This window comes from Rattus rattus, chromosome 6, assembly GCF_011064425.1.
Source record: "Rattus rattus isolate New Zealand chromosome 6, Rrattus_CSIRO_v1, whole genome shotgun sequence".
NCBI lineage: Eukaryota > Metazoa > Chordata > Mammalia > Rodentia > Muridae > Rattus > Rattus rattus.
Genome location: NC_046159.1, coordinates 79,386,328 through 79,399,353, shown reverse-complemented (window position 1 = coordinate 79,399,353; position 13,026 = coordinate 79,386,328). Strand labels below are relative to the sequence as shown.

Here is a 13,026-nt window from a genome sequence, read left to right as displayed (position 1 = left end):
TAGTTAAAAATATTTGTAGATAAGTCTTTCACATTTATGAAAGCTCTGGGAAGGTAAAAAGCATTTGAGAACTTAAATTATAAGGTAAGAAGAATGAAAATAAGGAAAGAGATAAATATTATTCAATATCTTTTGAAATGGTGTACAAATATTGACAAATAATCTGCAAACAAGAAATGAATGACCTTGAAATAAATGACCAAGTACAATATATTGTGCCCAATGCAAATGTATTCCATAAGAATTTTTGGAACTTATTAAAAAACAGAAACTATGTCTTCCAAAGTTAAAGAGGTGGTTCAGCACACACTTGGTGGCTTGGTTTCCAGAATCCACATAGGTTCACAACCACCTGTAAGTCAGTTCTAGAGAGATATGCCTTTTTACCATGCACATGGTGCACATACATGGGCAAAACATTCAAACACACCACAATAAATGAATGTAAAAAAGCCAAACTGTGTTTTCTAAGTTCACAGATTTGTTACAAATATCACTAAAAATTCTGGGGCTGAATTTTTTAAACCTCATTTAGAAAGAAAAACAAGAAACTGAATAAATCAGGCTCTGAAATTCCATTAACACTGAATTTCCATGATCTGTTAAGTTAAAAAATATCATTTCCCTTGGGCTCCTCTCTCAAAGAAGATTTGTGCGTTTACATTCCACCCTTATACATTGATGTAGAACTTAACTCCTTTTCTCACTACTACCCAGTGTGTGGCTATTGTTCTCTTTTATTCCTTCATATACACCTGGTAAGTGTGCAATTTATTTAGACTCTTTTAGGTAGTTACCCACATTTATATTGCTAATGATATCATTATATATAACTACCAGTAATTATCCTAATACATTTTGGTAAGTGTTATTTGGAAAGGTAACCTTCCCTTAAGTTTAAAATAAACACTTAGGGATGTGTTTATTTTTATGTTAAAACAAAAACCCTTCATATATTAGTATATCACCAAAGCTTTTAAAATTGAATGAAAATGAGTGAATTCAGTGTTGTTTATAACAGAAAGAAGCTGACTTTACCAATGTAGACACTGGGGTTCTTAGATGTTTTTCAAGTGAAAATGAAAGCATGACCTTCTACACACATTCCCGTAGTCTTGCTTTCCTTCTATACAACATGTGTTTGAAGAAGCCCGCATTTGCCCTAACCCAGCAACGCAAATGAATACTTCTGTAAAATTCTGCTTTCCATTTAAAAAATATTACTAATTACACTTTAGATCACATTTCCTACAACTTCTCTAAGTCACTGATGTTGATTTCACAGTGATTCTTCCAGGAAGACACAGTCTCAGCTGGGAAAAAAACATGAATTATTAATTATCATTCACTTTTATGTATTCCTCCAAAGTTAAGTGCCTGTTATAAAACTTTAGGGAATGAAGGCTGTCTTCATAAGGACTGAGGCAGAGGACAGGAGCCAAAGTGCATATTTCATTCCCACACGTGATGACTGATTCAAAGGAAGCAGCATTTCTGAAAGAGAAACCATCTTTGTAAAGTCTAAGACACATGTGGTATGTACTTGCTTATAAGGGGATATTAGTTATAAAATACAGGACAACCATGCTACAGTCCACAGACCCAAAGAAGCTTCCTAACAGGGAGGACACAGTCTCTTTACAAAACATAACCCAGTTTAGCTTGCTGGCATAGGTCTGCATTCCTAGCCATTTAGGTGGCTGGGACCGAAGGAAAAGAAGCTAAAGAAACAGCTATGTTATAGAGATATTTCTTAACATGTGTCTAATATATACAAGGTTTAGTTCCCTGTGGATCAATAACTGATAATTAATTAATAGTCAGTAATTATGCTATTTTTGCACTTGGTGTTCCACATTCATTGTGTACATTGTAAATCTTTGTTCCTAGGTAACTATCATAATCTATCCAACTTTCTAAACAATATGGTTATGCATTGTTTAAGTGTATAATTTTATATTAATACAAAGCCAGTTAATTAGGCCTCACTGGGCATAGGAATTTCTTGGACTCAGAAGAGGCTGCTGTTCCTTGATTGAAAATCCATAAACTGATGCTATAACTTCAATTTTATATTAAATTTCCTGCTTTCCCTTTGGGAAGCTTTAACCTCTTTTATTTGGCAGGGGTTGATCATTACATCTTGGTGTGTTGTGGGATGTTTAGATGCTCAAGTATTAGAATAGTGGTTCTAAACTATGACCACCTTACAGAAATGGGTAGGTCATGGATTAAATTCCAAGCTTTAGAGCTTTTCTTTTAACTATACTTACACAAGCCCTTTGTAAAGAAACACAGGGGTTCCTGTTCAGTTGTCACCTCGACACAATCTAGAGTTGACTGGGAAGAGAGAATGTCACCTGAGAAAATGCCTCTAGCAGATTGGTCTATAGAGCATGTCTCTAAAGCATTTTCTTAATTTCTTAATGGCTGATGTCGAAGGGCTCAACCTTCTGCTGAGGTTGGCACCCTAGGACCCTAGGCAGGTATATGGCTCTGGGTTGTTTAAGAGAGCAGACTCAGAAAGCTGTGAGGAGCAAGCCAGTAAGCAGCACTATTCCCTTGTCTCCAGGTTGATGATTGAGTTACTGTCCTGGCTTTCCTCAATGATAGTGAGTGAAATGACATGGAGTTATAAGCCAAATAAACAGTCTTTTCCCATACAAGTTGGTCTGGTTTAGTCAATGTTTTGTCACAGAAACAGAAGGTGCATTAAGGTACCAGATTATTTTACAGTGTGTTTATGATTGGAAACTCCTAAATGGAGGATTTGGGAATAATCACAATGTTTTATTTATGGTACATTAAAAGAAGTTTCTAATAGATTACATGAACATGAGTATATTTAGTTATTAATTTTCTCCAAGAACAGCACTAAATAAGGTTAGGATGGGATGACACAATTATCGTTTGAAGGTTTCAACTATCATTCTGATTCTAAGATATGATATTGTTGTGTCCATCTTAAATGATGATTTCACAATTTCTCTTGATAGAATACACAGTGAGTCACTAGCTTTTAAAATGAACCTTAGTGCTATGTGGACATACACCCATTTTTAAAAAGTTCATTATCTGTATCAATGTTTATGGAAGTGCATCCGAATGCTCTGAATAGTAGATGGCATCGGTAATAACATGAATGTCATCCATATTGAATTCATGGTGGGGAAATGAGCAGATGATGAAAAGTGACTGGGAAGTACAGTCAGGGATGGCTTCCTGGAAGTACCAGTTTGTCAGATTCAAAAGAATCTGAAATTCAACAGTTGGAGCTCTGTGCAAAAGGCTATATCAAAAACATGTGTATAAGTCTCAATCATCAATGAAGACATTGGCTAACTCATTTAAAGTAGTGCTTTTTTTTTTTTTTTTTGATTCTGCAGAAGACTGTAGTGAGAGCCTAAGAGATGGCTGGGATTACTTGACATTCAAAGGCAGCGCAGTGTTTCATGACAGGTTCCTGCTTTTGAGGTGCTGAGGGGCTTGAGTGGACAATAAATTTATGCAATCCAGGAGGAATTGTTGATGTGAGCAGCAAAAAACCAAAACGTTTTCCTGAAATGTCCAGGTATGGAATTTACAAAATGAAGGCAAGTTAGGACGTTTCAGAGGGAAGAATACGCGACTAAGTCAAATCACCCGGAGAGTAGAAAAGTGGGTCAGTTAGGGATCAGGAACAAAAGATCTTAGCCGGTCTCACAATGAACTTCGGTTCTGATATTCACCCCCCAACCCCCAACCCAGGTAACAAGATTCCCAGTCGACTACATTTGTGATTGAAACAGTATCAGAGCTGTTAATACCTGACCTCACTAACACACTTGGTTGAGTTAACAGAAGCCCCCTCTGCAATAAGAGGGGAGGATATAAACTAGTCATTAGAAGTCACCAGGGGCAGGGATAAAGATTGCACAACAATCCCTTCTTTCAAGGCTGGGACCTTGCCTTACAGTGCATCTGCAGGCTTCCCAAGAACAGCAAGGGGCTTCCCTGTGGCTACTTAGCTGCACAGGCGACTAACTTAATGCAGTATTTTGACAACTGAGGCTCTTTTGCTTGTTTTGCTTTATTGACTTTTATATTATTAGATTTTTTTCCCTAAATTTCAAGACTGTCCCTTTTCTAACAGTATTTCAAATTTCTTCCTGTATTTCGATTGCCTTAAAACCAACCAGAGACTGAAAAAAGAAAGGGAGGGGGAAAAAAAAGAAAAAAGAAAAAAAGCAAACCACTGTTTAAAGGTAATTAGCACATTCTCAGCTTTTTATAACTTTATAATTGAAATCTCATTAAAAGCTTTCTAGGTCTTCTTTTCCCTAAGTGACTAGGTGTCCCTAATTTGTTCTTAGCCAATGTGACTAATTCCAGACGAAGACTAGAAAAAAGTCCGGTACCTGTTGGGGGATAGAAAGGTTAAATAAATGGGGTGGCTTTTTAGGTTGTTTTTAACCTAGGGAGAAAAAAAAAAAACACAACTAACAAAACGTCAAGGCAGGTGGGGGACTTCATTGGTTTCTCTTTGAGTCCTGCCTTTCTCAGTCCGGGTGAAGATTCCCAGGGAATTGAGAGCGCGGTGGTTTTGTTTCTCCCTTGTATTGCAGATAGGGGGAGGAGGTGGTTATTAGAAGCTCTTCCTCTCTCGGTTCCCCTCTCCGGCTGACAGCACCGCTCTCTTGCGGACTCGTTTCTCCTAGGTGATCCATTTCTAGGCAACGTGGGGCTGCAGCGGAGCTTGCCAGGCTGCTGTTGGCTTCCCGCATCCCGCCAGGCGAGCGGCTCGGGAGCATCCTGCAGCCGCGGCTCCGCGCGCCGGCCTGGCCCGCTGCTCGCTCCCGCTGGACTCCCCCGCCACCGCGCCCGCCGCGCCAGCTCCGGGGCCCGCCTCGCGCCGAAGGGGAGTCTTCTCTGCATTACTAGCTGCATTACCTTCAAGTTCACTTTTGCCACCCCTCCCGGAGCGGGCCTCCCCCTCCCCGCCGGAATCTGGCGACTCCGCTCGCGTCTTCCTCGTCGCCGGTGGCACTGAGAGCTGGCCGCGAGGCGCCACGACCGCGCGCGGCCCGGGGTGGAGGGGCTCGGCGGCGGGGGAGGGCGCAGGCACATCCGGCGCGGGGGTGCCCAAGTTGCGGCGGAGCTGGGACCCGCCACCGCGGCCCCCGCGCGGCCACGGCCACCGTCTGAGCGCCAGCCTCGCCCCCCGTCCGAGAGCAGCCAAGGCTGCCGGATACATTTTTAAAAAAGCCCAACTGCAAACAACTCTGGCAATGCCAAAATTCCCCTCCGAGTGACAGGGCTTGGGAGGAGGCTGCCTCTGGCTGTGCTAGCTCTCGGGTCGCCTGTGCCTCCTCGGCAACCAGGAAAGGTTGTGTTCTGTCAAGAGGGATTTGGAAATTAGGGGGAAAGCTGCACTCAACTCTATTGTGACCTCAAACTCTGTGGACCGCTTAAGAGAATATCTACATATTGGAAGCAAAGTCGTGGTCAAGGAGGATCGGCATCGGAGGATGGAAGTTTTCCCCTTGCTCTTCTTTCTATCCTTCTGGTGGTCTCGAACCTGGGACCTGGCGACCTCCGATTCCATCATCCACATCGGTAAGACAGGGCTGCTGTGGCTTGTGGCGACTTTCCCTGGCGTTTCCTTGGCAGTAATCTCTGTTTCCCCACCCCCTCGAACCTCCAGCTGCTGCCGGAGTGGCCTAGGTTCGCGCCCCTCGGTGCCCGCGCTCGCACAGGCTCAGCTTTCCCAAAGCTGTAGCGGAGCCTCGCGGCGCAGAGTGAGGCTAGGTGTGGAGTGCGGGCCGGGCGCTAGAGGCTCACGCTGGCCTCCGCGCAGGAGTGTGGGGAGTGTGGGGAGTGTGGGGAGTGTGGGGACTCTGGGTGTGGGGAAAAGGAAGTTTGATTGACTCTACCTTCTCGATTTTTCCCGGATGTACATTTGAGCCATTAAAAAAATCATAGGGGGTAAGGCTCGGTAGTCTCATCCGTGGGGGAGAGAGGCGGGCTGGGGCCGGGGACGCTCCCCGCGGCTCGAACAGGTGGTTTTGCAGCGTGAGCGGCCGAGTCCGCTGCGGCGAGCGGTGCAGACGCCCAAGCTCGCGGTCCTCTGCGGTTCACGCGACACAGTGGCTGGAGCGGATGGCGGGGCACACGCTCCCGGCCCGGGGCGTGGGAGACGCCAATGCCGGCGCAGGCCGCTGTAGTGCCCGGGCTAGACCAGGCAGCCCCTGACAGTCATATCTAGAGCTGCTCCTGGGCGAGCATAGCGTCAGGGCTCTCCGAGGCCCCGCGGGTCGCCAGGTTCCTGGCCCCACCTATTGGCGAGCATAGCGTCCGGGCAGCGTGGCGGGAGAGGCAGAGCTCAAGTCATTATCATGCAGGGTGCCCACAGCGGAGGGCTCCAACTCTTCTCACTTGCTAATCCCGGAGAGCTGAGTGGAGACTGGCTTTTGCAGCCTTTTTGTGCGTTAATGTGATGATTTCCTTTTCGGAAAATCGCCTCCTGGGCAACCAAGGTTCGTTTGCTGGGCTGCAGTGAGACCCCTCTAGGGGATTTTGTTTTTCTTTTTGGGTACAGGAGTTTTATCGGTACAAACGGTTTCCTGTTCTACAAATCCAGGCGACAGATGGGTCACAGCTTCTTTGCCCTTCCACCGTGGCGCGCGCGCGCGAGCGCGAACACACACACACACACACACACACACACACACACACACACACACACACACACACCTGGCAGGTGAGCCAGCTGCAGGTGGCAGTTCTTCCAAGCCAAGGGGCTTCTGTCTGGTATTTGTGCCTGTGGTGGACAGATCCTCAGCTCCAGGGGGCTCCCTCTTTTGGTATTATAGGCTATCTTTGTAAACATGTCTTCCATTCTCTATCATTCATATCAATGGGACTGTATGTCTCTGTGCACAGGGTAATGAGGTCAGAATTCAGAAAGCCTTGCCCTTGTGCATTAAGAAAATGAAGCATTAGATAACTGGCCTTCTGGATCCCGTTTTGCCTGAGGCTTACAGTGCCTGTAGGTTTAGAACTTTTCAGGGAGAAATTACAGTCTCGTTGAGGGGTTTGGTAACACTCTGATAAGAGTTTGGAAATGAACCATGCTTTTCGTAAAGACATGGCATGAATTTATGTTCAGTTGTGACTAGAGCAGGACTGCGGGGGTGGGATCGTTATACCTTTGATGATTGGGGGTGTCTCACTTATGTTTGCCACTCCCCCCGGGGGAGCTTGTAGATAAGTACTTATTTTATTGCTTATTCTGTGCTCTCCATGATAAGTGCATAGTTGACAAACACGTATATATGTATATATCTTGATATTCCTTACGAGAGAGGAATACTTTACAGGGCACTCTAGGCATTTGGTTCAGAATAGAAACTATCATATGTTGCCAACTGTTGTCTCTCAAAGTGACGGGACTTACTTGTTTATGTGTAGATTCTTAAAAAGTGACTGTACAGCAGATCCACAGAAATCTAGTTTGTGTGCATCAACAGTGTATAGTCAACTAAAAGAAATACCTCTTTCTCAATTAATTTGGCTTGAATGAAGTTAACACATTAGGCAAGGAAATTAGCTTCTTTTATAGACAACCTAACATTTCAGTGAAGCTAACAGGGTTTTAAAAGCTTCAAACCTCTTATAATGTACTGAAAATTGGCTGTGTTGTGTGTACCTCAGAGGTTAAATGCCCTCTTTCCTCTACATTTAGCAAAAGTATGATACATTTAAAACTGGTACATCTGTATTAGACTTGTGCGGCAGCAGTTAACATGCACTAGGTCAGCTTGCTTACTTGGTTGGTGAGGAAAAGGAATTTTTTTAGGTGTTTACTGTGATCAAGTCATATGAGAATTATGAACATGGGGAATACATTCTCTCTGGACTAAAGGGCTCAAAAATTATACCATTGGGCAGTCGTATTTCACATCAAAAGAGATATAGAGAGATGAGCAGAATTGAAAGTGGTTGTAATAGATAGTTCAGGCGTACTGGAAAGATAAAAAGTCAGTCATTGCTCTGGTAACGTTTTTAAATGCTGGATATTTTTGATATTGAAAAAAATCAAATGTGTGTGAAATTCTCCCATCTCTGCTTTACTTCATGTAGGTAGCTTAATAAAGACAATTGCATATTAAGCTTTAATATTTGTCAAATAAATTAGTTTACTATGATCATGACATATATTTTAATGGTAGAACCACAATGATTCAGATAAAAATATATTTATTCTATGCAAAATACATAGTATTATAATGCTTGAATCTTCTGGTGATCATATTTCAGAGAGATTAGTTGCATATATATTTATTTGCTCAGTACATATACACATATATACGTAGTACTTCATGTCGTATCACCTTCCTTGCCCTGGTAAAAGAAAGGTCTTTGACATATGAAAACTATGCAAGTTTGAATTATGCTTCTGCTTTGGGCCTGTGCATTGATTGAGTAATTTCATCAGACCCACATTACTTGATTGCTTAGAAGTTTCCTAACGATCTGCATGCTGTAGGAAGAACCAAAACATCGTGAGTGGAATGGCAATGATACCGTGTTTTATGAGGCTATTCAGAAGTCGCGCTGATTTATGTAGCTAGAAAGCTCCCAAGTCTTTGAGATTAGCCACGCTGACTGCTATTCTCCCCATACATCAGTCATCCCACACTCTGCACTCCCTCAACACAACAGGAGTGTAGAGTGTGCTGCTTTAATTAAGCAGGGATTAGGTGGCATTTCCAGTCAACTGCACAGTTTGTGTTTTGCTTCCTATCTAATATGGAGGATCTCACATTTTAACAGCTTAATATATGCTCATTTCTTTATCTAGCTCCTGTGCTCAAAGAGCAGATTGTAAATCAGCTATCCCCAGTCACATATCTCTATAAAGGAATGTGCAAGGACTGGACTCATTCATATATTGCACTCATCACCAGCAAATTTTGGCTGTAACCAGTTTTAGTAAAATGCCTTTTGTCAACAAGGAGTAGAAAAGGACCATTTATTCATTTTCTCACACGAGCAGTTGATACTTCAGTCTCCAAGATTATAATGATCAACTCTGTCATTATAAGAAGCTAAGACAGTTCACAGCATGTTTTCATCATGAGAATGTTCAAGGTATACAATACAGCTGGCTTACTGAAATGTTCAGCACATAATAAACAACACAAGGCAAGCAATTGGATGGTTTTCTTACATTTCATCTGGGGTCTATTTTATTAAGTATGATTACAAATACATTCACAGAAGACATAGGATAACTAATATTTTTACCAAAATGTTTCTTTTTCTTCAAATGATTTTTGTCCAATAGCCAGTGACCTCAAACAGTCATCAGGGACTCGTTGCTTCTTATAGCCCAAGTTGCTTTTCCCCCTCTACTTTTGTTACAGCAGCTTCTGCCCTAAGTTATATAGAAATAGAAATAAACTTACAAAAAGTATCCAGACGCATACTTTACTGTTGCTCTCTTCTTGTATGATTAATACAGTTCTTTGAAGTACAATTCTGATGTGAATTAAATTAGACAATGTTGTTATTAATCAAAGATACCAACCGTGACATGACTAATAAACACTATAACAGGGACCTTTGCTGTCTACTGAAGATGAAATACATATCCACTAAATATCTCCTATAAATGCTCATTCTAATATGAATAAAAATCAAAGTGATTAACATTTGACTTATCTAAAAATAGATAGCAATTGAAATTGTTAGAAGCAATGGAAGATGAATTGCATTCAATTTTGACCTCTGTGGCTTATTCTGTCATACTATAGATTTATCTTAATTGGACATGATGATTTCAAAACCCCTCTTACTCACATAGAATTTTTTCTTCTTTTACCTGCTTACATTATTGTGAGTGGGGCATTCCCAGTTGTACCGCATCTCCAGTTTATTTTTCGTTCAGATAGTATATTACTAACAGCATGTGGCTTTGTTGAATACCTAATACTTATTGGAAATATATTTTCAGCCTATGGTGCTATCTTTACTATTAGGTGTCACTGCCGTTTGAGCTGGTCCATTGTGGTCTACATGAAAAGCCATATGAAATATTTTTCAAATGATCAGAAAAAGGGGCCACTTAATTAATTTTGTGATACTGGGAGATCAGCGATTTTCGTCCTTTAAGCAGAAAAAATACATATTCATTTTATTTCTTATTTTTATATGCGTGACTCTAGAACATATCAACCCCTGCTCCTTCCTAAAGGAGGTTAGCTTTGATAGATTCACCAATGAATATTTTAAACAAATTTAAAAATCTTACAGGGACATTTTCCTAAATTAATATTATGGTGAGGAAGAACTACGACTGAAGACATGCTGCCATGTGATGAGTAGTGTTGGTGAAAATAGGCATTGGTCTATTTTACCATTTTTCTGTTCTTACTGGAGTGGTTCTTCTAACCCCTGGAAACACTATGGCTGCAAAGTGATGTTCGTGAGGTTAGCATTTAAACAGAACTGTGAAAGATACTTATGCATCCACAAATATAGAGATATCTAAAGATGATGTACACCATTCACGATCATTCATGGTTTCATATTAATATGGTATTTCATGTGAGTCCTATGCAGGCCTACAACCAACACAAACAGCCCTAGTAAGACCACTGGCTTATTTGGTCTTTAGAGCCAATGTGTATCCCTCTGACAAATTTCCTGTTTACTTTATTTGTTGCTATAATTTTACTTGTATTAAATTTTACTCTCTGTGTAATAGAAGGTGTAATGTAAGTCAATTTCAAGACAATAAATTAATTAAAACAGTCACATTAATGTTAATGTCAATATTAATATTTAATAATTTATTATATAATAATGCAGTGTAAATGTCCAAAGTAAAATTAAGTAATCAGATCAACATGTTAAGAAGATAATTCTAAGAAGCTAATTATAAATATTTATGGTTTATAGTCATTTAACGAATTTTCACTTTTCATTATAAATATAAATTTCAGGTGAATGTTAAAAACAGAGGATGAATTTAAGATATGATAAATATTCTAGAATTACATTCTGGTTGAGTCATACAAAATAACATGTTTATATTGAACATTTATTTAATTTTTTGAGTATGTTATAAACTCTAAATTCAAGCACATTTAAGCTCTAAAATTAAATGAGCAAAAAGCAAATTTTTTTATTAAAAGACTGCCAAAAAGAAACTGGGGAAAAGGGACAGAATCACATATGATACACATTTATAATTAATAACAAGTTTTAAGCTAAACATAAAAATAAAAGTAGAAATATAAAACAAAAATAAAACTGAAATCTTTCCACTGAGGAACCAAGATGGCTTCAGTGCAATAGAAAGAAAGAAAGAAAGAAAGAGAGAGAGAGAGAGAGAGAGAGGGGGGGGGGGGGAAGGAAGGAAAGAAGGAAGAGAAAGAAAGAAAGGAAGGAAAAAAGAAAACAAACCAACAACAAAAAAAACCCCACACATCCAAGTGCCTACACATTTGGACTGACTTAAGGGGTAACCAGTCACATGCTTATCAGCTTGTCCACACGGCCTGTGTAGCTGCAAGTTTACAGCATTCTGCTAGGTTTTGGGCAGCAGTGATGTCACTCACAAATGTATCATGAAAAGAAATAGGAGGTTAAACTTTTTTGGATTCTTGTTCCATTTCTCCCCATTCTTACGCCCTCCTGCTCATCACGGGGCACCAGTGCGTAGCTGTGCTCGTTGACTCACTGTGAGCTTCCTTAGTGGATGGAAACAAAGACGTCCCAAGCTGAGCATCTGAACTGTATGGATACCTAAGATTCCTGAATTGCCCCGGTCAATCATCTTATTAACACATATTTCTAGTCATATCAACCAAATTATTAATTTTAGTAAAAGAGTAAGCATATCATTTTCCTTCATCCAAAACTGATTCAAACAAAGTAGCATTTAAGATAAATACTATTATTTGTTGTTTCAAGTATCTGGGTTCGCCTAAGTGATTTTAAGTGAGGTCCTTGATTCATTAGCAAATCACTTTAATTCTAACAGTTAAGATGCACAGGATAAGACAGACATTTCTACTAACATTTAAGAATTGCCATTCAATGAACCTTTTTAACATTTATTATAATTTTGAAAAATTTTATATTTGGATACTATATTTACAAAATTTCCACTAACACTTTCTTGCCTCCAGGTCTAAGAGTGGTTAGCCACTGTCCCTCTTAAATGCATGACCTATTACTGTATAATTATTATTGTTTTTTTTTTTTTTTTGTGTGTGTGTGTGTGTGTAAATACATACTTCTGAGTCCACTTAATGTCTACTCATACCTACAAACCACAATAGTAACACGGCCCATATCCTTCGGTGGTAACCAACTATGACTACATTGAACTTAAGGCCTGCTCAGTATGAGGAAATTCATGCCTTGTATTTTAAACCTAGCTAAGTAACCATGGCTCATAAGACCATGAGAACCTACTAAATCCCTAAAATCAATATATTTTCCATCTGCATTCCAAGTGACTCAGTAGTCACTGAATTAAAATATTAACCAAGCTATGCTCTTTTTATTTGTGAATTTTTCAATATAATGGGGAGACGACTTAAAAAATGTTCACATCCTAGTACTGTATAAACACTACTAAATTAAATGGAGAACTGACAGGTGACACCATACTCTATTTATGGTGGAGTAGCATGGCAATTACTGTCAGGAGAGAAAATACATACAAGTTCAAAGGCCTGTGGCCTTTTGGCTATCTGGTGAAGTGCTTTAGGCAGAGATCATTGCAAGGACAATGACTATGAGACATGACACTAGGAGTTAGTTTAATTCATAAAGGGACGTTTTGAAAGCCACTTTGAGTATAGTTTAATGAGCAATGTGGGAAGTAGAAAGGAATAAAATCTGACCTACAGGTAGAGCAAATTCAAGAGAGACTTATGTTTTATGGGAAGGCTCTAAGGTTTTTATAACCTTCTTTGGTTGTATGTACTAGCAGGAGTAGAACTATAGTTTGTTCATGTTACTTGACTT

General features: G+C 40.3%; 1 protein-coding gene across 2 annotated transcripts in view; it reads left to right on the top strand.

Annotated features, from left to right (window-relative positions):
* The first annotated feature begins 4,218 nt into the window (after nucleotides 1-4,218).
* Grid2 (glutamate ionotropic receptor delta type subunit 2) overlaps nucleotides 4,219-13,026 on the top strand; it is a 1,431,657-nt gene continuing 1,422,849 nt past the window's right edge. For both annotated transcript variants that reach the window (XM_032906395.1, XM_032906394.1), the window contains exon 1: nucleotides 4,219-5,595. In XM_032906395.1, coding sequence (XP_032762286.1) covers nucleotides 5,508-5,595 — 88 coding nt within the window. In that variant the 5' untranslated portion in view covers nucleotides 4,219-5,507. The remainder of the gene's footprint in view (nucleotides 5,596-13,026) is intronic.